The sequence below is a fragment of the Petaurus breviceps genome, unplaced genomic scaffold (genome assembly GCF_028583685.1).
Source record: "Petaurus breviceps papuanus isolate PSGF00001 unplaced genomic scaffold, PetGlider_PUasm1.0 101, whole genome shotgun sequence".
Classification (NCBI taxonomy): Eukaryota; Metazoa; Chordata; class Mammalia; order Diprotodontia; family Petauridae; genus Petaurus; species Petaurus breviceps.
Window position 1 is genome coordinate 754090 of NW_027185575.1, and position 26489 is coordinate 780578.

General features: G+C 49.3%; 1 protein-coding gene across 1 annotated transcript in view; it reads right to left on the bottom strand.

Moving 5' to 3' along the window:
* The window catches only part of LOC138157619 (probable ATP-dependent RNA helicase DHX37), a 42650-nt gene that overhangs the window by 8900 nt on the left and 7261 nt on the right, over nucleotides 1–26489 (bottom strand). Inside the window, exons 5-19 of the mRNA XM_069083293.1 lie at nucleotides 23508–23656; nucleotides 20380–20469; nucleotides 19116–19212; nucleotides 17812–17925; nucleotides 15853–15954; nucleotides 15187–15301; nucleotides 14366–14461; nucleotides 14052–14125; nucleotides 9273–9417; nucleotides 7914–7990; nucleotides 6377–6609; nucleotides 5141–5252; nucleotides 3014–3120; nucleotides 2548–2736; nucleotides 44–168 (exon numbers count right to left, since the gene is read on the bottom strand). Coding sequence (XP_068939394.1) covers nucleotides 44–168; nucleotides 2548–2736; nucleotides 3014–3120; nucleotides 5141–5252; nucleotides 6377–6609; nucleotides 7914–7990; nucleotides 9273–9417; nucleotides 14052–14125; nucleotides 14366–14461; nucleotides 15187–15301; nucleotides 15853–15954; nucleotides 17812–17925; nucleotides 19116–19212; nucleotides 20380–20469; nucleotides 23508–23656 — 1825 coding nt within the window. The remainder of the gene's footprint in view (nucleotides 1–43; nucleotides 169–2547; nucleotides 2737–3013; nucleotides 3121–5140; nucleotides 5253–6376; nucleotides 6610–7913; nucleotides 7991–9272; nucleotides 9418–14051; nucleotides 14126–14365; nucleotides 14462–15186; nucleotides 15302–15852; nucleotides 15955–17811; nucleotides 17926–19115; nucleotides 19213–20379; nucleotides 20470–23507; nucleotides 23657–26489) is intronic.

The following is a 26489-nucleotide window of genomic DNA, read 5'->3' on the forward strand; positions in this document are numbered from 1 at the left end:
CGCAGGGCCCGGCTGGGCCAAGCCCGGAGGTGGGGGCACGTACCGAGCAGCACCATCATGTCTCCCAGCTTCAGCGTGGCGCCCTGGCCGGCCCACAGCCTCTGCATCTGGGACACACGCGCTTTCTTCCCCTTCAGCTGCATCTGCTCCTGCTCGCTGGCAGCCGGCCTGGAAGCACATGAGCACAAGCACCGCTGGACACGCTACCTGCCGGGCGAGAGGGCAGCGGTGCCGGGGCCCTTGTCCTTCCAGAAGCGCCAGGGGCTCCCCACTGCCTCGTCCCCAGGCCGCAGCATTCCATTCTGTGCATGGGCCGTCTGGCCCCCACCAGAAACGCCACTCCCTGTTGTCCTGGCGGCCAGAAACCCCAGGCCCTCTTCAAGGCTCCACTCTGGGGCTGCCTCCCTCTTGGGAAAGGCCACTTCCTCTCCCCTCCCAGCTCCAGCTGCACCACACACACACACACACACACACACACGCACACACGCATGCACGCGCACACACACACACACACACACACACACTCCATGAGTAACCACTTCCTTTCTATGCACACATATGTGGGCACACACACATCCACATGCATGCACTTATTTCTCTGTGACCGTATTGTAACCGGCAGCTCTGGGAGGGGGACCAGGGGCTCTTCATGGCTTCGTCCCCTCCTCCCCAGCACTTGCCACAGTGCCTGGCAGGCACACAGTAGGTGCTTTAAGAAGGCTCACTGAATTCAATGAAGATGAAGGCTTTGTGTGGTAAGTGTGGCTCTCACCTCACCAGGGAGTCAGAGGGCACGGCTTCACATTCACATTCAGGTCAATTCAACGAGCATTTTAAAGCACCTACTATGTGCCAGCCAAAGCGAGAATGGAAAGAAACCGCTTCCCTTCTCCTGGGGGATTTGTGGCACATTCAAAGGTAAATCAATACAAATGCACACACAGACAAGCTCTATGTTTTCTGGAGGTTTGGAAGCCAGGTTGGGGCCCTAATAACCTCATAAAAGGGGTGGCAGTTGGGCTGAGCCTTGAAGGCAGAGAGGGGGCTCCAACAATTGGAATTAAGGCTGAAGGACATTCCAGGCAGGGTGCACATCCCAATGCAAAGATCCAGAGGTGGGAAATGGGTAAAAGGAGGAGGCAGCAGCCCATCGGGGCCAACAGGCAGTGCGTGTGAAGGCAGTAACATGAATTCGGTCTAGAAAGTTGGGGTGCAGCCAGACTGTGTGTGTGTGTCTCTGTCTGCCCTAGAGCCCTTGCGCGGGCTACAGCACTCCATTGGCCCCTTATCAGAACCGACCCGTGTTTCCCAGGAGTCAAATACACGACTGAGGATTACAAAGGTTCCCACTGAGGCTGAAACCCCATTTTCACGCCTGTGAAACTACACGGCTCTTGCCCAAGAGCCCCTGCTTACACGTGCCAGGCCACACTGACACAGAAACACGGAATAAAAGCTCACCAGAGCATCAGGGCTGCCCTGAGGAGCCTGGCCTCACTCCTACCAGATGTGACCCCACTAAGGTCAGCTTCTGACTTTGGCTTGTTGCCCCCTTCTACAGCTAATCAGAGAAAAATCCCCCAAAGAGAGCTCACCTCTCCATTTCCCCAGATGTGGCACACTGCAGGGGCACCAGAGGTGAGGGGTCTGGGGGACCATGAGGTAGCTGGGTGGTATGACAGACAGAGCTCTGGGCCTGCAGTCACAAAGATCTGGCCTCAGACACTTCCTGGCTGTGTGGCCCTATCTATGCACCTCACCTCTGCCTGCCTCAGCTTCCTCATCTGTAAAATGGGATAACAGCCCCTATCTCCCAAAGATCACCCAGGAGACTCCAGCCGTCAGCATTAGTACCGGTGTTAGGGTGACTTAGACGGCTTCACTGCTCCCCCCAGGAAGGCCTCCTTCCTCCTGCAGCCTCCACCAGTCTCCTAACACAACTCCCAAGCTTTGCCTCCTCTGTCCTCTCCAGCCACCCTGTGTGAAGGCTGCAGGACATGGTGAACAAAGAGCCAGCCTTGGGTCAGGAAGTCCTGCCTCTCTCAAAGGCTGACCGTGTGACCCTGGGCAAGTCACTGAATCTCGAGGTGCTCTGGGCTAAGACTACAAGTAGCTGAGAAGGGGAGACCCAAGTTGTAAAAGGTTTTTACCTATGGAATGTCAGGCCCAGACCCTCCTAGGGAGACTCATGTCAAGTGACTCAAGAGAGGCCACAAACGTGGTCAGCAGCAGAATGAGAATCAGGGCTCCTGACCCCCGGCCTCACCCATGCTCAGCATTGGTCCAGAACAATGCCCTGCCCCCTGAATGTGATCCACAGTGCCTTCTACCACAGGTGCGGGTATGGCCTTCTAGGCTTTGCTGAAAGAACAGGAAGACGACCCCATCCCACATCCTTCCTCCCCTTCTGGGAAATCTTTTATCATAAAGCCATATCTGTTTAGTCCATGGGGGCGAGCAGAACGCTGCCCTGCTGCTCTGTCCAGACCGCCCATGGCAGACCCCTCTCTGCCACAAGCTGCACATCCGCGGCCACTCATCACCCACCTGTCTAACTCCTCGAACAGCTCTCGGATCGTCATGGCGGCCACAATGGTGATGACGTAGGGCAGGCATTCGTGCTGCTGGCTGAGGGCCAGCATCTTGGCGTAGCGGGGTGCCACCGGAAAGGTGGCCATTGTTCTCCCCAAGGGGCTGATCGGGCAACTCAGTTTTGCCCCCTGGAGCTGCTTCAGCCTAGGGAGAAAAATGCCACGAATGACTCCTAGCCTTAGAAGGGGCAGGGGAAGACAGTGGAGGGGTAAGGGGCCATCACGGCATCACAGACTGAGAGCTGACAAGGAAACTGGAGACCATGGGAGTCCAGCCTCCTCATCTGACAGACAAGGAAACTGAGGCAGAGGCTAAGAGAGTGTGTGAGGCAGGATCTGAACTCAGGTCACCCTGGATCCTTTGTATATCTGATGTAGGAGATGCTCCCTCAGTGGGGCCCACAGACCCGGGCCCAGCCTACCGTCCCGTCTGCAGGGGCTCCTGCAAAGCTCCAAGCGCTGTCAACAACTCCTCTGCGGCCACCAGGGCCTCCATGGGGGGAGGGGATGGAAACGGGAAGTTGACAACCTATAAAAAGCATTTGTGGGAGGTGAGAAAAGGCATGAGAATGAATGCCGTCTGCATCAGGTGCAAGGCCAGGGACCCGAGTCCCGCCTCCAGCTCCCACCACGTTCCAGGGGCCACCTGGAGTTCTCATGGACGATACAGTCCATGCTGTAAATAGACACGAAGCTGTCCCTTAATGCTGGCACGTCCGCCTCAGTGATTATCACCAAGTTGTCCCATCTACACCCTGGTGTGTAGAGGACCACGGCCAGTGGGGCTCTGACCCTGATGGCTGAATGAGCCCTCTCAGCATAGCAGCCTGCGAACCAGGCCCAGATCGGCTCCCCATCCCCTAGGATGGCTCACGGGCATGGGCTTCTCATCCCGTGAGAAGCATGGCACGTGCTCCCGGCCAGGGAACAAGGACACTCGCAGTGTTCTCAGGGGAAACCAGCATACTGTAGCCACATGGTATTAGGTAGAAGTCTTGGGACCACTCCATCCTGTCCTAGGGAGGTCTAGGGAGGTTTGGAACATCCTGCCTGGTACTCGTACCCTGATGACAAGGACAGAGACACGGCTGTCACGTATGAGGCGAATGGGAACTAGGGCGCTGGTGTAATCCCAAAGATAGGGGCTTATGATGACTGCAGTTTTACACCACATATGCTGGACTCAGCTGAACAAAGCTGACTCTGTTTCCACCGTCCTGTAGTCCCGTCTCATTTATGACCGTCAGCCTCTGGGTAAGTAACTCTTTTCCCCCTAATTCTTCTCTCTTAGCTCTGCTGCTGGTCGGCAGGACTCCTCTAACACCATCTCAGCTCTGCCACGGGAAGGCAGGGTTCCCCCAAGCCTGGCTCCCCACACTGTTAGAACATGATCATTTGTAGACTGTGGGCTCTTTGAGGGCAAAGATTGCCTCTTGTCTTTGTATCCTCAGCTTTTGGCAGTGCCCGGCACACAGCAGGTGCTTAGCAGAAACTTGCTGACTTGATGTGACTTTGTGGGCTGATCTGGTATCAAGAAATATGGATGCCAAATGGGAAAGCGTCTGGCTGGAGCCGAGGACGCAGAGGTTGTGACCTGGTTGTGACCAACACCCTTACAATGCCACCAGTGGGGACCTGGGCACTTGAGTGGCTTCTGCTCTCACTGCCCTCTCCAAAGGCAGCAGCGCCCTTTTGGTCTGATGGCTTTGCTCAGTCCTCTCACCCTTCTGGAGCTCTCTGCGGCCTCTGGTATTGTCCATCATCCTCCCCACCTAGGTTTTCCTGGTACGGCTCTCCCCTGGCTCTCCTAGCACTCCCCTTTAACTCTGAGATCACTCCAATTACGAACGAGCTTCTTCCTGGTGTCAAGCCCAAAGCCTTCTCTCTACCGCTTTCCCTACATCCCTGGTCAGCATCAACAGGAGTTTATTCATCACTACATGATTGGCACCAGGTGGGCAAAGGCCCGCAAAGAAAACTACAAAGAATGAAATAAATGCCCACTTCCTTTTTAAAGTTTTTGAACCACATGGAAAACTTGGCATCCTTGCCTGGTAAATGTTGCCTCTGTGAGGCTCAGTCCAACACTGCAAGGTCTCTGAGATCCAGCGTGTTTAGCCACCTTCCCAAGACACAAGGAATCTCCAGATGTGAAAAGCATGCATACTTGCCCTCTATTCCTTTTTGTTTGTTTGTTTTTTGGAGGCGGGAAGACAGGGCAACTGGGATGAAGTGACTTGCCCAAGGTCACACAGCTAGTAGGTGTTAAGTGTCAGAGGTCAGATTTGAACTCAGGTTCTCCTGACTCCAGGGCCAGTGCACAATCTAGCAGCCTAGAGAGCCCCCACCCTCTCTTCCTTTAGCCAAGAAGCTTCACACACAGATGCCTGAAGCAAGTCTCCTTCCAAACAGATCTCCTACCCTAAGAAGTCTCTCTTCCCTTCAGGAAATCAGCCCAGGAGAGAAAGCAGTAAGCTGGGCATGCCTCATGTGCTTTCTCTTCTGTTCTGGGGAGCTTCACCTTCTCTCCTACAACCCCCACTTCTCACCTTTTCTATGTTCAAAGCTTTCATCTGGAGGACCAGATCCTCCACGGGCCGCTGGGTGATTTCAGGAGGAGAAAACTTCTCAAAGTCACTGAAAACGGCCGATGAGTATAGCCTATGGGGGACAGAGAGACGCTTAAGAGCCTGGTGGGATGCAAACGCTCCCCGTGCCAGGGGACTCCAGGATCAGTCCTGAGAAGCTTCTAGAACCCTTCCCCCACAATAGCAATTACTGCATGCGAGCCTCAGGAAAACATTCTGCCCATCTTACAGATGAGGAAACTGAGGCTTACATAGCCAGTAAGTATTGGTGGGATTCCAACCTGGGTCTTTCTGACTCCAAATCCAGCACTCTAAGCACTGGGCCAGGCTGGGGAAGAGGAGGGCCTTGGGAGACTATCCACATTATTTCTTGCTTGACTGTATTTACTCTGTATTTTTCTTTAGGGAGGAGGGGGAGGTTCAGGGGGGAGTCATTAGCATCGATAAAACATTTAAGGAGAACACAGAAGTGACAGAGGTGGGACTGCTACCACTGTGTTCAATTTAGTATACGCTTAAAAAACCCAAACGCTACACAATCAAAATTCATTGTCTCACACAGAAACTGTCTTTTCTATTCTTCTTTGAAGATGGCAATCTTCATGTTTGTAGAGATCATAATAAAAAGTAACAAAACATAATAAAAGTATTCTGTGTATTGCTGCTTTCCATTTATATAATGAAAACTGGCCATGGGAGTCAGGCAGCCATGGGTACCAATGCCATTGTAGCCACTTGTTTGCTATGGGACCTCAGGCAAGGTACTTAACCTCTGCCTCTGCTTCAGCTGCCACATTTATAAAATGGGGCCAATGTCAGTAGCTCCTTCACAGAGCTGCTACAGGGATCAAACAGCCTTAAGGCACTTTGTCACTGCTAGCTAAGCCAGATGAAGAGTGACTGCTCTGGGGATAGCCCTGGGGACAACCCAAACATCTAGATCTAGGACTGAGAAGGACCCTGAAGGGGCGCTCTAGGCCAAAACCTTCATTTCAGAGATCAGGAATCGAGAGGCCCAGGGTTTAGGTGACTTGTCCAAGGTCATACAGCTAGTCAGTGGCAGAAACAGGATTTGAACCCAGGTCCTTGGGGCTCTTTCCAAACATTAATCCCCTCTCTACCATCTCCCCCTGTACTTCTCACTCCCCTTCCCCACTGGCCAGTCCTGGCCAGCTGCTCTCCAGCAGCCCTGCCTACCTGTAGCAGTGGCCTGGCTCCGTCCTCCCGGCTCTTCCTGCCCGCTGATCGGCTGATGCCTGTGACACCCACGTTACTCGGAAAGAGGACACGCCGGTCACTTTGTCATAAAACCTCTTCTTGACTTTGCCGCAGTCAACAACGTATTTGATGCCAGGGATGGTCAGGGATGTCTCAGCCACGTTGGTGGCTACCACACACAGTCTGCAACCCTCCGGAGGAGGTCTGAACACCTGCATCGGGAAAAGCAAAGCCCTGTTGGTACAACTGGGATCTCCACTTCTGGAAGCTGGGCTAGATCCCAGCACCCTCCGAGTGGGAATCAATCTACTGAGGGCCACAGCAGCTGCAGAGTTGGAAGGAGCCTTAGGGAGCATCAAATGCAAACCCCAAACCCTACATTTTCCAGAAGATAAGTCTCAGAGGACAGATCTTTCCAAGGTCACACAGGCACTATCACAGACCACAGAACTTCCCAGGCTCTCGGCAGCTGTCTAGTCCAATCCACATCCAAAGAGACTTCAACAAGAGCCCAGCCTGGCTCCTTCCAGGCTCAGCTGAAGTCCCATCATCTTTCCCAACCCCCTAAGGCCCATGACTTTTCCGAGACTGTCACCAGTCTACACTATCTGGTGTGTCCAGAGTAGTCTCCCCCAGCAGACTGAAAACTTCTTGAGGGCAGGGACTATCTTGTGACTTGTCCGTACACCCAGCACTCAGTCTGTGCCTGGCACAGAGTTAGTATTTCATAAATGCCTCCTGACTGCTCCATCAAGGGAGAATGCACCACCTGGCCAAGCAGCCTGGTTCACTTTGGGGCTGTACATCTATCTGCCAACCTCAACTCCGGCAATGTCTGCCCACTGCTCTGGTTCTGACCTTGGAGGCCAAGATTCAAACCTAAGCTGTCCTACCTCATCTGACAGGCTCATACTTTTAGACAGAGGAAGGAACTTCAAGGCCATCCGTCTAATCTAAGCCTCTAATTTTACAGAAGAGGAAATTGAGGCCAAGAGGGAAAATGGGTAGTGCATGTCCACACACCCACTAAATGGCTGAACTGGTAGTAGAGCTCAGATCACTGAACCCCAAATTCACTGTCTCCCCACCCCAAATAACAAGCATTTCTTGCTGCTTCCCCTTCCCTCTCCAAAAAGGAAAAACAAAACCCTCATAATAAATATGTATATCTCAACAAAACAGATTCCCACACTGGCCCATGCCCATGGAAGATGCTGGCAGGGACCTCCATAGCTCAGTGAGCCTGCCCTTGCCTCCAGGCAGCAAAGGGATGAGCACATTCCAGTCTCTTAACAGAGACCTCCTATTGCCAAGATGAGCATGTGGCTTAACTCCTGCTAACATGACATCTTGGTGAAAGGCATCTCCTGCCCAGCCTCTAGAGGGCAAAGTGAGAGGCTCCTGTCCCTGGCTTGCTGCAAGCCCAGGAGTGGCCTCCAGGAGGAACTGAGCAGTCCTCAGAGTGGCCAGGGGCTGGAGCAGACCAAGCCTGGCCCACATGTGTGTACAGCCTTACCTGGGCTTGCTTTTCTGGAGCTAGCAGCGAATACAGCGGCAGGACATGAAGCGGGAGGGAGGCGTCTGGCTTCTCCTCTGTAACAGAAAACAAGTGGGCTAAGGTCAGGGCAAAGGAGCTGGCAGGGAACTCCCAGCAGGTCTCAGGGTTCGGGTCCCAGCGACTGCATGCTGAAGACTACTGTTATTAATATCAACATGAATATTAATTATGATTAAGACTACGAGTATTTATCTATTAGCATTAATTGTGAATGCTAATGTTAACTACCGTTAAGACTAACAGCATTTTTTGTTAGCTGCCCATGAAACTGTGTATATGGATGTTCTAATGGTTGGCACTCACAGAACACCTCACATTTTGCAAAGTGTTTTCCAAATAACTCTGTGGGGCAAATGCTTATGATCCCCCATTTTACAGATGAAGAAATTGAGGGTAGGAGTTAAGCAGCTGGCCCAGGTGCACAGCAAGAAAGTGTCTGAGCTGGGGCCTGAGCCCTACTCAGGGATGTCCACACCAAGGGAGCAGGAAGGCCTCTGACAAGCAGGTGGTCACACAGTGCCTTGGGTTTCTGGCCTGGCTCTCCACAGGCCCATCCATGCATGCCAGGGAGGCGGCCCTAGGCTCTCAGCACCTTGAGGACAGGGGCTGCAGGAGGGACCTGGCTTCTCCCGGCTCAGTGCCAGGCTCGGCAATCAGTGTGCACGCTTCATGATGACGCTGGCATTAAGAGGAACAGAGCTGGGGATGGTTCATCTAAGGCAGCATTGAGGGATGAAGGATGAAAAGGTCTAACTCCATGTATGTGGATGCCACAAGAGAGCTGCCAGTATTTCTATACATGGGTTTGCAAAGCTCCTCACAGACGTGACCACATTGGGGCCTCACAATAGGTCTATTATTATCTCCATTTTACAAATGAGGGAAACTGAGGCATGGAGAGGCTAAAGGACTTAGGTGACTTACCCAGGGCCACGCATCTAATAAGCAGTGGGTTCTCCTGAGTCCAGGCCAGAAGCCTACATAGGCTACTACACCACAGCATTAGGGGACGCTGATCACAGGAAGGTTTGCAAAGTGCTTGGTGGACCTCATCTCATCCCATCCCCACAATGATCCTGGGAGGGAGGGAGCACCTGCCTCGACACTCAGAGAGGGTGTGTCATTAGCCTAAAGTGGCACAGCCAGGAAGTGTCTGCAGGGGAGTCTAAGCCAGCTCCCTCCTGACCCCAAGTCCGGAGCTCTCACCACACCACACAGAGATGGGAGCCCGCTGTGGAAGCCAAGTGCAGCCGGCCCCAGGACAGAGAAGGGGCCCTGCTACGGGGACTTCGGGGAGAAAACCCTCTGGAGGCCAACCTTCTTCAGCTCCCCCATCTCCCAGGTCTAGGTCGAGATCAGATCCCATGACATCCTCTTCCTCATCCATTTCTGACTCCCTGTCCTCGTCTCCTTCATCCACGGGCATCACTGAATAATTATCCAGATCGATTTTGGGCAGCGCCTAAGGGGAGAAGAGAGATCGATACCACCTGCTGTCCGGGGGCTTGTCTGCCCGATGATGCCTTATGGGCCCTTCTCAGAATACAGCTGTGAAATAACTGAAGCAATTAGAGGGGGAGACCTTAACCTGGGTCCATGAACTTTTTTAAGAAATCAAACACATGATGATAACTAAATTTCAATAGAATTGGTTTCCTTTGTCATCAGTCACCAATCAGACAGTCACACACGGATTTGGGCTTCCAGCTCAGTCCTCTACAGGTCTATCCATCTATACCAGGGAGGCTGCCCTAGACTCTAAACTTTGATTCTTTGCATTTAAAACCAGGATGCTGAGAAGGGGTCCATAGGCTTCACCAGACACTGCCCAGGAGGACCAGGACACACAGATGAAAACCTCAAAGTTAGAGGTTAGTGAAAATAATGATAGAATGTTCCTTCCCCACACAAATTTGTGGAGCCCAGGTTAAGAACCCCAAAGCCTTGAATCAAGTCTGTGTCTTCTCGAGCACAGCATCTGATACCCCAATACTAGGTCTAGCTATCTCCTCCAGGTAAAAAAAGTCCATGTGGCTTTAAGGGCATGTGAGAAATCAGCCAGACTTCCTGTCATCAGCGCAGAACGAAGAGGTTTTCTCTTTCTAATGCCCTGGTGGCCTGAGGACCTACTTATCCACGAGCTATCCACTTAAGGGAAGCCCAGACTGCTTTGATGTCTCTGGGACAGGTGCAGAGGGCAGCTATCGGCTGGCAGACCAGGGGCGCCTCTCTGTATATTAAGTATTAATGCCTGCTGCATTAGTGCTCGGCATGGTGGCGCCAGGACACTGGGGCGCTCTTCAGTCAGCATCCTGCTTAGTGGAAGTCCCCAGTCACTGACCCCCACCAGCACGATGGGATCCAGAAAGTCTGGTCCTTAGTGGGGAGGGAAAACTAACTTCCCAAGGGCCCGGCTTCCATGCAAGGGATGTTCACTGACCTGTTCCAAAAGGGAACAGGCTCAGAAATGCTTTAGAAACATTTCAATCTGATTTTCATTACAAACTCAAAATCATAACCACACCTAGGAAATGTGGCTTCCAGGGCAAATCTGGGCAGACGATTGGGAAAGGGGCCAGTCCAGGGTTACAGATGGGAGCAGGGGCAGAACATGCAGAGGCTGTGCGAGTACTCATCCCCACCCCCACCAAGCAGGATGTAAGCTCCTTGAAAACAAGGGCAGCTTCAGGTGTGTCTCTGAATTTCTGGTACCTAACGCAAGAGGAACTGGAGACCCAAAGGCCATGTAGGCCAACCTACTCTCACTTTACAGATGAGGAAACTGAGGCCCACAAAGGTGAAGCGATTTGAACACAGTCACAAAGGTATTAAGTGTTAGAGGCGAGAGCTGAACCCTCTGCATACAGTCTGAGGTTTTTCTCCTGGCCCATGCTGTTTGGTGAAATGAACTGAATTGGGGGGCGGAGCCAAGATGGCAGAGTAGAAGCAGGACCTCTGCTGCTCCAGCTTCTACCTTCCCCAATCCATGTAAAAGGGGACTCTGAACAAACTCTGGAGCTGCAGAACCCACAAAATGACACAGAAAAGCTAACCTCCCACTGAGGACAGCCCGGCAGGAATCAGCCAGTGCAGTGCTCTGGGAGCCAAGCCCAGCCCCACGCTGAGGCTTTAGCCCCAGGGCGGGCCTGACCAGCCCAGGCCAGAGGGGCTCCAGATCGGCAGCAGCTGTGGCCATTTCCAGATTTATCAACACATAGACGCGAAGGACAAAGTGAGAGGTCAGTGCAGTCTGGACTTTGGGACTCAGTAAGTGGGAGTGCTGAGAGCCTTGACTCAGTTGGCGCCATGGTGAAGCTTCAGCTCCTGGACTGCAGAGTGTAGGGGGACCAAGAGACCAGTCTGAGGGGTAATCGTTCTTGCTTTAACCTTCTTGGATCTGGATTGCAGTCTAGGGTGGAGGTAGGTCCTGCGGTGTGTGTCCAGCTTGCCAGAGCATGTGGAGACCTCAGAGAGGGCACCCATCTAATACCTCCGGCAGCTGAGAAAACCCCAGCATTTGGGACGAAAGCTCCCCTGTCTGGTGGCAGAGTTCTACTGTGGCAAAAAGCCCAGGGGTCAAGTGACTGAGGGGCGACATGACCAGGCAAAGGAAACAAAGCAGACAGAAGAGTCCAATATTAGACTCCTATTTTGGTGATAAAAAGGAGCAAAGCACGGAACAGGAGGAAGACAGTGAAGTCAGAACTCCTGCACCAAAAATTTCAAAGGAAAATACAAGCTGGTTACAGGCCATAGAGGACCTTAAGAGGCAGATAAGAGAAGTGGAGGGAAAATTGGGAAGAGAAATGAGAACGATGCAAGAAAATTACGAAATGAGAGTCAACAGCCTGACTGAGGAAAATCATACCTTAAAAAATAGACTAACTCAAATGGCAAAAGAGGCTCAAAAAGGCAATGAAGAGAATAATGCCTTAAAAAGCCAAATTTGCCAGATGGAAAAAGAATCTCAAAAGCTCAATGAGGAGAATCATTGCTTCAGAATTAGATTGGAGCAAATGGAAGCTAATGACTTTATGAGAAATCAAGATGCTGTTAAACAGATCGAAACAAATGAAAGAGTAGAAGGCAATGTGAAATATTTCATGGGAAAAACCACTAACCTGGAAAACAGATCCAGGAGACATAATTTAAAAATTATTGGACTACCTGAAAACCATGATCAAAGTAAGAACCTAGAAATCATCCTCCAGGAAGTTCTCAAAGAAAACTGCCCTGATGTTTTAGAACCAGAGGGCAAAATCGAGGTTGAAAGAATTCACCAATTACCTCCTGTAAAAGATCCCAAAAAGAAAACTCCTAGGAATATTATAGCAGGTTCCGGAATTCCCAGATTAAGGAGAGAATATTACAAGTAGCCAGGAAGAAACAATTTGAATATTGTGGAAACACAATCAGGATAACCCAGGATCTGGCAGCTTCTACACTGAGGGATCGAAGGGCTTGGAATATGATATTCTGGAGGTCTAAGGAGCTGGGATTAAAACCAAGAGTCACCTACCCAGCAAAACTGAATATCATGTTTCAGGGGAAAATATGCTCATTCAGTGGAATAGAGGACTTTCTAGCATTCTTAATGAAAAAACCAGAGTTGAATAGAAAATCTGACATTCAGATACAAGAAACAAGAGAAGCTTGAGAAGGTAAACAGGGAAAAGAAATCATAAGCCACTTATCAAAGTTGAAGTATTAACATTCCTACATGGAAAAACAATAATTGCAACTGATGAAACTTTTCTCAGTATGAAAATAGTTGAAGGGAATAGAAATATATATATATATACACACACACACACATATATATGTCTATATATGAGGGTATATGGGCATATGAATACATATATGAATGTGCGTATATATGATTACAGGTATACATAGATAGAGGGCACAGGACCAATTTAATAGGAAGGGATGATACTTAAAAGGTGAAATTAAGAGGTGAGAGAGGAATATAATGAGAGGAGATGGGGAGAGACAGAATGGGGTTAACTATCTCATATAGAAGAGGCAAGGGGAAATGGTTACAATGGAGGGGAAGAATAGGAAGGCAAAAGGAAATGAGTCAACCTTATTCCCATTGAATCTGACTTGGGGAGGGAATGACATACACACTAAATAGGGTATCAGCCTACAGGAGAGTAGGGGGGAAGGGGATAAGAAGGGGGATGATGGAAGGGAGGGGAGGATAGTGGGGAAGAAAGTTGGAAGCATCCACTTTTGAAAAGGGACGGGATCAAAGTAGAGAATAGAACAAGTGGGAGGTGGGATAGGAGGTAGGGAAATATAGTCAGTTTTTTACAATATATCTACTATGTTATTGTTTTGCATTAGCTACACATGTACAACCTATACTGAAGTGCTTATCTTCCCAGTAAGGGTAGGTGACAAGGGAGGAAGGGAATGAATCTGGAATTCAAAGTTTTAAAATCAAATGTTTAAATATATATATACACACACACACACACACACATATATACTATTATTAATATCATTTTACATGTAACTGGGTAATAAGATATACAGGCACTGGGGTATAGAGATCCACCATGCCCTACTGGAAAAGTCGAAAGGGGTATGGGAGAAGATATGGGAGAGAGCAGACTGGAGGAAGGGATATCCTCTGGGATGGCTATTTTGGGGTAGTGGGTAAGGGAAAAACGGGGAGAAAATTTGCAACTCAAAATCTGGCGGAAATGATGTAAATCAGAAATTAATAAAGCATTTGAAAAATGAAAAAAAAAAAAAAGAAATGAACTGAATTGAATGAAGCTGAGGAAGGGACCCATGCAAAAGACTGTGAGCAGCACGAGGAAAGAGCCAGACCAAGTGATTTGGCTTCTGTGGGAGCCCCAGGCTGAGTGTTGGCAAAGGGGCCCAGGGTTACATTTCTCCATTAGGTCTAGGCCAAGGACAGGCCAAAGGCTCCTGCCTCAGGCTGAGCAGAAAGTCTCAGGGCAGGTCTTGGTTTCTATGCTGGTGAAAGGGCTTCCCCCCAAGGCTGCACGGGCAGGCTGAAGGCAAAGAGAAGGAGGCCCAGGCCAGGTCCCACCCTGACTACCTCCAGAGCTGCCAACATACCACAGGGGCCTTCTTGCCTCGTGACTTCTTGAATTTTCTCATTTCTTCAACAGAATCCTCTTTTTCTTCTGTTTCTTTAAAAAAAAAAAAGTGAGGCCAAGCTTGATTCCTTACCATGCTTTTCAAAGACCTAGGCAGCCTTCCACACCCATCCCCTGCCCCCTGTCTAGCCTTGGATGTGGTACCCTCAGAGGCACAGGCTGGGAACAAATGCCCTCACCAGTGCCCACTGCGGCCTGCACTGATGCCCCACTAGTGTCTGAGGAGAGCTGTCCTCTCCTCCCTGTGCCCCTCTGTCCCAGTGGCTGGCCTACCTCTGGTGCTGCCTCTATGGCAGGGGAAGGCCCTTCGGAGTCTTCGGCAGAGAGAGTGCACCTCGGCCTGCCCCGTCAGGAACACCAGAATACCTCCTGAGAGAAAGAAGACCAGGAACTGATGATGTCAGAGTCTCAAGGCCACAAGACCTGAGCTCAGCTGGCACCAAACAAAGGTGCCAGACATCCAGCTGGATGCGGTGCTCTGGCCTTTCCAAAGCACTTTTACCCCTACAGTTTCATGGCTGGAGAGAACATTCAGGGGGCGGGGGGAAAACGACAGCTCATGTGAAAGGCCTCACCCTGAAGGGGAATTACATGGACTCTGCTAGGCCAAAGAGGACATAACCAGGAGCCAAGGAGGGAAGAGTATGACAGCAGCACTGCCCCAAAGCAGAGCAACTCCCCTTCACTAGGGCTCTTTTTTCTTTTTTGAGGCAACTGGGGTTAAGTGACTTGCCCAGGGTCACATAACTAGTAAGTGTCAAGTGTCTGAGGCTGGCTTTGACTCAGGCCCTTCTGACTCCTAGGCCAGTGCTCTATTCATTGTGCCACCTAGCCTCCCTTGAGGCCTTCCAGAAGGGGATTCTTATTCAGGTACAGACTGGTCAAGAAAACCCTTCAGGTTCTCTCCTGGCTCTGAGGTCCTGTGAAATCATCTAGTGAAGCATGCAGGGTATGCACCATCACCCCCATTTTACAGAGGAGAAAAGGGACATGCCTGTAATCCCAAGGCTACCTGGCAACAAAATCAGCCTCCCGGGCCCTCTACAGCAATAGCTGCAAAAGACACACGGCGGCTGTCCAGGCTGACCCCTCACCTGGAGGCAGCATTCGGTGGATCTTACAGACTTTTCGGAAGCACTCGCCACTGTAGTCATGGAGCGGTGTCCTCTTGTTAAAGTGGACAGTCACAGGGAACTGCCTGGAGTCCACCTAACAACAACAACAACCAGCCAGTGTCAGGGAGGCACAGACCAGTGCGGCTGCATGGCATCAGGAGCCAGTGAATCCCCCAGCACGGGAGCTCTCCAAGCACTTGGTGGGGTTCCTTGCACAGGGCAGAGCAGCCAAATTCTGAGGTCCCTGCCCTCTCCAAGGCAACAACATGGGTAGCAATGCATGCTTCTCTGGCCTTTCAGTTTATTACCAAGGAAAGGTCATAGGAACACAGATTTATGAACTGAGAGGGCCTTAAAGGTCATCAAGGTAAACTCATCATTTTATAGATGGAGAAACTGAGGCCCAGACAGGGTGGGCCTAAGCATCTTGCCCAGGATGGGCCACATTCCTAAATTCAATCCCAGTGACCAAATGCAAACAAGCCCCCATTTTTCATGGGTGGTCAGAATGGAACATTCCTAGGGGCTCCAGCCCAAGGCCCTCCCCTGCTTCCTTCCCATCCAGGCCAGGAGCTGCCCCCCCCCACCCCGACCCCTCCCAGCAGGGTCTACCAAGAATACTGGCACAACAATGAGGGAGCTTACCTTTACCACAGGGGGAGGTGCTGAGAAGAGCCGGGAGTTCTGGGTAAAGTCCTCCACTCGCAGAGTAGCTGACATGATGAAGAGTTTCAGGGGCTGCTGCTTCTGCAGAGACACAGACCCACCACCATCATGCTGGGTCTAGCACTGGGGCACTCAACTGAGAGGGAGGAGGGCCCTGGTCAGGCCTCAGGAAGCTGCTCCTCAATGCACAGCTCAGCCCACGGGCAGCTCAATAGCTGCTTTTCAGTTCACTCATTTAGAAATGACTTAACAAATCCAGATGTTCCCAAATCCTGACAGGGTCCCACCCACTGCTGCAGCTGCAGAGGAAGCAGCTAGAATACAGTGCTCTCCCTTTCTGATGACATTTATAAAGGAAGAAAGCAGCGGGTCTATAAAGGTCTTTCCTCCACTGCCCGGTGGCCCTTGCCTTCTCAGGCTTCCATGGAAAGCAGTCAACAGGGGAGCAAAAGGGAATCCTGCCAGGCCAGAGATGGGGCACTTAATTCCACAGCGACTGCTAAGCTCCATCGGTTCAGGACTAGGTATCTCTGCCCACTGCTGGCATCAGAAACTCAAACCCCAAAAAAGGACCCTGAATGTGTCGGGAGGAACCCATTGCCTGCCTTCAGCTAACCATCTTGGTCATGTAATAAAAGACCATCACCACAGAGGGCCCAATGCAGGGCTCCGCCCACAAGGGCCCCTGAGAAAGGCTGGCTGAATCCAAGGGACGCGAGACAGGAGTCAAGAGAAAGCGGGGCAACAGAGACCCAACATGGAGACAGAGACTGAAGAATACATGAGGTGTTTTCTGTGTGGAAGCCATCATCCCCAGGAAACAGGAAAACCAGGGAAAGGCTACGTGTCACCCCCTGGTGCCAAGTGCAGAGTTCAGTGATGATTTTGTGAGGGACTATGCTTCTGATTTTCTCTATTTGTACATTTTCTGTTGATAATTATTAGGTTTTTAATAAACATGGATCTTAACTGAAATACTTCCATCCTCTTGGGTGGAGGCAGGGGGTCTACTGGAAAAGAAGGCTGCAGACACTGTTGGCTGGTTTTGTTTAAGCTCTTTCTTTGTCACAAAGAAAGATTCAAATGGGGGAAGGGGGCAGGGGGAGGAGAGATACCTGAAACCAGACAATGACGGCTGTGAAAGACCAAAGGGACTGATAATTCTTTTAAAACTTTGTTCTGGGGAGGGTAGGTGGTGCAGTGAATAGAGCACCGGCCTTGAAGTCAGGAGGACCCGAGTTCAAATCTGGTCTCAGACACTTAACACTTACTAGCCGTGTGACCTTGGGCAAGTCACTTAATCCCAATTGCTCTACCCTCCCCACTCCAAAAAGCAAAAAAAAAAAAAAAAAAAATGTTCTGGAGTCGGCAGACCTGGGTTCTAATTCTGCCTCAAATATTCCTTGGGCTTCAGTTTTCTCCTCTGTAAAACAAGGTCCCTCCCAGCTTCTGGAGCTAGAAAGGTGGCCCAGCAAAATAAACACAGCAGTGCTGGACATGGAGTCAAGAAAATCTGGGTTCAAATCTTGCCTCAGACACCAGGCAAGTCACTTAAACCACTGGGCCTGTTTCCTCCATGAAAGGAGGGAGGGGGCCTTATAGCCTTCAAGGTTTCCCAGCTCCACACTGAAGATGCTAGGCCTGCGACTGAAGGTTAAGTGGCCTGTCCAGGGTCACCCAGATGCAGCATGTAAACTTCCTCAGTCTGAGGCCTCCTCTCTATTCACCATGCAATGCTGCTCATCACATGAAATACTGCATTAACAAGCCAAACCAAACCTGGCTGCTCCGAGTAAAGTGCTGGGTGAGCTCTGAAGCACCGTGTGAACGTCCGTCATCGCCACTGCGCTCCTTACTGTAGAAAGGAAGCCCTAGAAAGCCCCGGGAGAAGAGCCAGTAGGACCAGCACCTTCTCCTCCCCTGCCCTGGCGCTCACACCTTTGCCCGAAGAGACACGATTCGAGACAAGAGGCCAATCAGAATATCCGTGTAGACGCTTCTCTCGTGGGCCTCATCAATGATGATTACTTTGTACTTGGAGAGTAAGAAATCCTGGAGAGGAAAGAGAAAACAAAATACTCAGGGGAGTATGAGATCTGTGGGTGGCTGGCCCTGACAACATCTTCTTAGCTCAGTGACAGCCCATGGTGACATACTTGGCTGATCACTAACCAAGCAATCCATCTACAAGCATTCTGCCCTGGGTTCCAACAAGAGCTGTGTGACGCTGGGCAAGGAACCTCTCTGTGCCTCAGCTTCTCCTCCATAATGAGGACACTGGACATGAAGGCCTCTGCGGTCCCTTCCCACGATTCCATGAACTGCCTGTGGAACAGAAGGGATCTTCCCATTTTGTAGAGAAAAATGGAGACGCATGAGGGAAGGTGAAGCCTTGTACTGACACCATTCTAGCAGGTGGGCAGGCCTGGAGATGGGGCTCAAACCCAAGCCTCCAGGCTGGCTGCTTCACCTGAAATCCATCCCACTTTTCCACTTGGGTGAAATGCCCATGGGGCAAAGCCCAAGTGTCCTGGTCTGCTGATCTATCTCAGGAGGACCAAGAGAACAGGTGGCCTGCCTGCCCCCATGCTCCTGCACCTGAGATTAAATAACAGTACTGATTTTAAAACATGGCCATTTCTTTATCACTCAAGGTTTTGAAGAGCTTTATATCCAATGCGTCATGTGAGCTTCACAACCTAGGAAGGTCGGCCATACTGGTCTTAGTATCTCCATTTCATAGGTGAGGAAACTGGGACTCAAGAGAGAGGTCAAGTGGTTTGCTCAGCATCACACAGCTAGTGTTGTAAGGGCCGGAGGTGGAGTTTGATCCCTAGTGTTCCTGATCTCCCTGCTACGTCCTTGGTGGTCCAGGCTAAGGTTAAGAGAACACCTTCTCTCAGAAAGAAAGAATTCCCACGGGCAGCGACCAAGAGGTAGTTTCTCAGGTACAACACCCACCCCCCACCCCCAAGCAATTCCTCCTCCCCATGGGTAGCTCTCTTCTTAGAATTTCAACAATTCAATTTAACAAGCAATTATTAAATGCCTAAAGTGTGCTGAGCACTGCTTTTGGCAGATAGCACAAAGACAAAAATCCCAACATTCCCTGCCCTCTGAAAGCTTACGCTCTACTGGGAGGAGACAACATGTCCACTAGTAAAGAACTGTGAACCTCAAAGCACTGTGGAAATAGGAATGCCAGCCACACCAGGAGATGGAAGGAATGGTAAGCAGCCTACCTTCTGGATCTCTCGGAGTAAGACTCCGTCTGTCATGAACTTGATTTGGGTGTCCTCTGTCACGTTCCCTTCATATCGGATCTGGTAGGAAACCACCCTGTGCAGGAAACATCCGTACTCACTATCCAGCAGGTGCTTTGGGGCAATCACATCTCCCAAAGAACAGCCAGAGTCCAGGGGGCAGGTGCAGCCTGAGCCCCTCAGACTCTGAAGCCAGAGAGGCTCTTCAGCTCACAGCCAGCTGGATAGCCCAGGAGGGCCGCTCAGCTCCCCAAGCCTCACTCACAAATTTCCAAGAAGCCCAAGGTCACCCCCTAACAAATCCAGCTTCTTTTCTCACTTCCATGTTGCTTTCATTTTCTCTAGCTTTGGGCCATGTCTCCCCCAGTAAACTGTCCACCCTTTGAGGGCAGGTGCTGCCCAAAAGTATGACGGCAGGCTCCCTCCTGGCTGGGCATCTTCAGGAAAAGGCTGAAGCACCTGTGGACGTGTTGTGATGGGGCTTCTTATTCAAGTCTCCACCTGGATAGATGGGCTCTCAGAACCCAGCCAATTCTGAAATTCAAGGAAGTGGCTCCTGTTTGAAATCTTCCAATAAGGAAGAACCCACTGCCTTGAATGGCTAGGAAGCTTTTTTCTTGTATCAAGCCTAACACTTGGATCCCTCTGCCCTCGTTCTGGCCTCATGGCTCACACAGTCTGTCACAGAACAGCCCTCAGCACCTCGTCCCCCATCCTGCCTCCTTCCCTTCTCTTGGCCCAACACCCCCCTTGCCTTCACTCAGTCATGTGTGGCCCTTTACCATTGGGCTCCTCTTCTCCAGAGACACGACAGCTCAACAACACTTCTTCTAAACTGTGATCCCCGATCTGGATACCATCCTCGTGCCGTGGCTGGGAGGTCTGATGAGACTATCGTCTCTTTGTTCTAAGCTGTTATACCTCCGTAAGACAGCCTGACATACCAGTAGCTTTTCTAGTCACTGGGGCATCTTTACATGCTACAGGATGGACTATGGAATTCTGTGACTCCTGCCAGGAACCAGCCTAGTGCTGAGCCCAGAGAAGTGTGGGATCACTGCTCAAATGAATGTGTTGATGCCATGTGCACTTGGTTAGGTCGTGAACTATAGACAGCTTCCTAATTTTCTCATGATAGAAAAAGAATACAAAAGAACCACATTCTGACCTCCTTCCACCCACCTCCCAGCCCCCACCTCAATGGTCCTGCAGGGCAAGGAAGGATGTGAGCTTTCACTCTCACCTTTGGGAAAGGTTCATCTCCTTGGCCACCCGCTGGGACATGGCCACAGCAGCCACTCGGCGAGGCTCAGTAATCCCGATGAGGCCGTCGCTGCCCAGTGAAAGGGAAAGAATTAGCTCTAAGCTGGTGACTCCTCTTCAGCCAATACAGGAGCTACAACAAACGAGAAACCCCAGGGGGGCTCTCTGCCTCCCAATCAACCAAGAAGTAAGCACTTACGAAGTGCCAACTACGTGGCAGGCACTGGAGATAAGGGAACAAAAATGACACAGTCTCTATCCTCAAAGAGCTTACATACTCACGCAGCCCGCCCCTCCCAGACTGGCACATGACCACAGAACGGAGACCTAGTCTATCATTAGCCCAACCAAGCACGACAAAATTAAGGGACAAGTGGTTGCATTAAAGAAGGATGTATTCTAGAGTCAAAAAAGTTATACGTGGATGATCTAGGCCCTATTCTTTTTTGTTAATGTAGATAACCTAGAGAAAATTATATGAAACTCAGGGCCTAAGTGATCCACCGGAAAAAAGAACACAAAAGTATCTGCTCCGTTCAATTTGTTCCAGGGTGCAATTATTAAGTGCCTGCTGTGTGCCAAGCACGGAGCTAGGAATACAAAGACAAAAAACAAAACATCTCCTTGCCCTCTTTTCACGAAGCTCGTGTTCTGCCAGAAGACAGTATTCCATGAAGACCAGAGAGAAAACAGACCATCTAGACTCAGTGTATGGAAACCAGGGGCTCACCTGTCTCAAAACCACATACCCTTATTCCTCAACTAGATGCAGACGTCCTCAGGGAAGGATGTTACAACCCGGCACCAACCCAGAGCCCGTGAGCAAGTGAGCAGGAAGCTCTGGGTGGAAATCAATAACCAAATGCTTTCCTAAGAAGCTATTCCCAGCACCTCATGTAGGCAAGCTCTCGGTCTGAGGAGGCCAACTCAGCAGAAGCCACCATGGCTTAAGTAATGAGAAGCTAAGTTCCTTGAGGCCAGGGGCTGTTCCCCGATAGCTTTTGTAGCCCCGGAATGCCCTATGGTGCCTCCTAGATAGATACTTAAATGTTCACCGAACAGAATAGAACATGAAGGGTTTGTCTCCTGGGCAGACGACTGGGGCATGTAAATGCCAACACATCTCAAGTCGCTGTTACATGGGATCATATATTTAGAGCCTCTAATATACTATGTTTATATAATATAAATCATATATTTCTATCGAGGAACCTTAGAAGTGACTGAATTCAGCCTCCTTCATTCCCAAGATGAGGACAGTGAGGCCCAGAGGGGTTGGCTGGTGCCCAAGGTCACACAGGTAAGTAAGTGGGTGGCAGAGCCAGGATTCCAATGCAGGATCTGTGATGTGAAATTCAGCATTCTTTCCACTAGGCTGTGCTAGAACCAGCTTGAAGCAATTACACAAATTCCTCAGTGGAAACACAGAGGCTTCTTGAAATCCTTATTTTGGCACCCAGCTGAGACTCACGAAGCAGCTGACGTCCTAAACACAGGAAGGGACATGGCTTCTTTCAAGCCCCTCACAGCCTGGTTCCAGCCTGCTTTCAGAACATGTCCTGTCAAGAATGTAGTCTCCTCTCACCTCTGCCTCTCAGAAGGCTGCCTTTAAGCTCAGCTAGGGTAACACCTGCTCTGGGAAGCCTCCACCTACACCCCAGCAGTTAACACCTCAACTTTCACAAATTGATAAGAATTTACTTATCTGGTACTTATATTAGAATGTAAGCTCCCAGAGGGCAGGGTCTGTTTCCTTTCTGTCCCAGAATCCCCAGCACCTAGAATGGTGCTCTAAACTTAGCAGACATTTAATACCTGTTGTTTGGTCCCAAAGGAATATGAGAAGATGCCTGCCTCCTTCTTTGCAGAAGTGAGGGACCATGGGTATGGAGCACTGCATATAATGTCAGATTTTTTGATATATTGGACTTGTTCTGCAGAACTATTTTCCCTTCCCCTTTAAAAAACAACCACAACACAATTATAAAGGACTTTAAGACATAAGAGAGAGGGAAGGGAGGGGAGGGGAGAGAGGGAAATGTGAAAACAAAGAACAAAAAAGTGTTTGTTGTATCAGATTCTTTCATTCTGTCAAACTGGGCTACAACATTCATGAGTCATAGAGATACAAAGAAAAGTCAAAGTCCCTGTCTGCAAGGAGCTCACCTTCTGAGGGAGCGGAGCTGCAGCCACCCCTCCTTATACAGCAGCTCAATCCTAGCTAAGGCAGCTGCTGGCACCACTGTGCAGAGAACACTAGAGTCAGGAAGACCCGAGTTCAAATTCAGCCTTAGACACTTACTAATTGGGTGACCCTGGGAAAGTCACTTTGCTTCTGCCTGCCTCAGTTTGCCATCTTTAAAATAGGGATATAATAACTGCACCTCCCTCTCAGGGTTGCTGTGAGGATCAAATGGGATAATACTTGTAAAGTGCTAATCTCCCCTCTCCCCAAAGCGAGATCATTTGTGAGCCAGGGCACACATTTTGTAGAAGTTCTAACAGTGGAACCTCCAGTGATCTCTGATTTGTACACAGGAGCTGTCCTTGCACAGACATGGATCATCCTAACTCTCCTATGCCTTGGTAAAGGGTGTTCATCAGCTTGGGTGGCCAGAAGACTCCATCCCGGGGAAGCCCCCATGGAGATGAGCCTCTCTGAACTTGGCTGAGTAACCTTTAGATACAACTGGAGGGCTAGCTGGTCCTCTAAGCCTTTCCAGCTGGGTAGGACCTACCAGAACCAACCATCCACTGAACCACTCCTTGAGAACCCAGTGGCCCTCCATACCAGAATGCATGGGAAGACAGTGCCAGGTGCAGATGCTGAGGCTGCCCAGATCCAACTTTCTCTGGAGTGGGTGAAAGCAGCCACAATTCCCTTATCTCCACTCCTTAAGCCTTACCCACTAAACCATCCCTAGCAAGGACCCAGAAAGCTGGGATCTATGGGTCCCACATGAGAGCAAATCCTCTTTGTGCAAATGTGTCTATGATGAAATCAAGACTTCAATACAGAATCTAGCTCTGGCAACAGCTTCTAATGGTCATGTTGGAGCCTGAGAAGCCATGGTGGGGGATGTCCTGTGAGAGTCATTTGGCATATACCTGCTATATCCAGCTTCATACAGAAACTGCGGCACCTGAGTGGTCTTCCCGCTCCCTGTCTCCCCACATATGATGACAATGGGGTTCTCAGCAACAGCCTCCATGATCACTTGCTCTTCTGAAAGAATGGGGAGCTTGAGTCGGGCTTCCTGCCAAAGAAACAACAGCATTACGATTTAGAGACTAACGGGGCTCAGGAATCACCCATCTGGAGCTGGAAGGATTCACAGAGGTCTAGTCCCCCACCCTGTAGTTTGAAGATGAAACCAAGGCACATAAATGTCACAGGATCATGTATCTATACCAGGGAGAACTCTAGAAGTCAATGGGTCAACCCCCTCATCTGAGACAAGGAAACTAAGGCCAGAGAAGTTAAGCGACGTTGCTGGGGTCACACAGCCCTTCAGCATCTCCGGTTCTTCTGACTCCACGTTCACTTGCCTGCCCACTATGCCAAGCTGTCTCCTACTATTCTTTTGATTCCTCTAGGCTTTTCTCCTGTGCAAGGGCTAGAAAGACCTTTACTCTGATCATAATATGCCAGCATCCACCCAACAGAAGTGGGGTGACATTTGCTTCCCCTCTCTGAGGACCAATTTCCTCATATATAAAATGAGGGTGTTGGCATGGATACCTCTACCTTCCTTGACCTTAGGGATAAAGTATCAGAAGCTATAGGTCAATCAGAAACCAAGAGAGAGCTGTTCAGAAATTACAGATGTAAATGAGAAAATAAGAACTATTTTGAAAAAATGTTGCTTATTTTCTTTCTTTACTTATTTTTCAGAATATCACAATTTTTCCCCCTCAAAATAAAGCGCGACTACTACCTGCCCACTCTAGGAATTCCACAACACAGGCCTTAGTATTTATATGACTGGTCACCTCAGTGACTAGTTGGAAAAAATAACAGAATTTCAGAATTGGAATGAACCTGGTCATTTATCTAATTCAAACTCAACCCATTTCTGGGTTTGGACATAAAGGTGATTTGGTGATTTTGTCTGATTTGGACATAAAGGGTGATTTTTTTTTTTTTGCTTTTTGGAGGGCAATTGGGGTTAAGTGACTTGCCCAAAGTCACACAGCTAGTTTTGTGTTAAGTGTCTGAGGCTGGATTTGAACTCAGGTCCTCCTGACTCCAGGGCCAGTGCTCTATTCATTGTGCCACCTAGCCACCCAAGGGGGATTTCTTAAGTAAATTAGGGGAGCAGGGAAAAATTTACCTGTCAAATTTTTGGAGAAGAGTTTATGACTAGGCAAGAGACTGAGAGGATCATGTAAAGTAAAATGGACAACTCTGATTACATAAAATCAAACAGGTTTTGCACAAACAAAACCAATGCAGTCAAAATTAGAAGGAAAGTAGGAAAATGGGGGGAAATTTTTTACAGAGAATTTCTCTGATAAAGGCCTTATTTTTCAAATATATATGGAACAGAGCCAAATTTATAAACATAAGCGTCATTCCCCATTGGATAAAAGGTCAAAGGACAGGCAGTTTTCAGAAGAAAAAAATTAAAGCTATCAATAACCACATGAAAAAAAGTTCTAAATCACTACTGGTTAGAGAAATGCAAATTAAAACAACTTTGAAGTACTATCTCACGCCTATCAGATTGGCTAACATAACAGAAAAGGAAAATAAATGTCAGAGGGGAAAAAGAGGGAGACCAAAGAATTGTTGGTGGAGCTGCAAACTGGTCTAACCATTCTGGAGAACAATTTGGAACTATATTCATAAGGCTATAAATCTGTGCATACCCTTGGACCCAGAAATACCACTACTAGGTCTCTAATCCAAAGAAATCTAAGAAAAGGGAAAAGGACCTATTTGAACAAAAGTATTTATAGCAGCTATAAATGGTGGCAAAGGATTAGAAATTAAGGTAATGCCCATCAATTGGGAAATGGCTGAACAAGTTGTGGTCTATGATTGGGATGGAATACTGTGGTGCTCTAAGAAGACTTATATGAACTGACAACCACTGCGCACAGTAACAGCAGCATTGGAATGATGACCAACTGTGAAAGACTTAGCTGCTTTGTTCAAGACAATGATGTAAGATGATTCCAAAGGACATATTATGAAAAATGCTTTCCACCTTCAGAGACAGAATGGATGGAGTCTGAGTGCAGACTGAAGCATACTTTTTTCACTTTATTTTTCTTTTTGTTTAGTTTTTTTGAAACATGACTAATATGTAAATGTTTTATATGACTTCATACATATAATTGATATTATATTGCTTCCTTTCTCAATGAGTCTGAGGAGTGGGAGGGAAGGAGAGAATCTGAAACTCAAAATTTTAAAAAATGAACGTTAAAAATTTTTAACATAATTGGTAAATATTTAACAAAATAAATATTTTTTTAAAAGAAAGCTAAAAAAAAATTCAACCCATTCCTCTGTAACATACCCACCAGCAGGTATTCCCATTAAATTTTATCTCATTAGATTCTTGGGGTACATTAATTAAGAGGGGCCATCAACAACTAAAGCTCCCAGGGGAAAAGAAGAGGAGAGGTATTATGAATAAGTGCAATCGGGAGTGAGATTGGGACCAAGACCAAGAACAGGAGACAGAAAGAGAACGGGACTGGGCACAGGCCTGAGAAAGCAGGATCAGAGAAGAGAATAAGCGACATCGCTATTCTGAGAAGCCCAAAGTGGATGATGAGCCCGCTAACACTGACAAAGGTCCTGGATCTGCCAAGGAGCTGATTAAGTCCATCAATGAAGTCTGCTGGTTCTGCTGGTGGGGAAGGTGGCATATCAGTGAAGAAACAAGAAGTTAAGAAGCAGCTGGGAGATTTCTTTGGCATGTCCAACAGTGATGCAGAGTGTTGTCCGGCCACGATGGATGGCATGGCTGTGGACAGTGATGAAGAGGTGGATCACGGCAAAACGGCCCAGGGTGACCAGAAGAGACAGCAGGGCTGATGGGAGAGTATGGCGAGTCTATGGACAACAAGATTCTG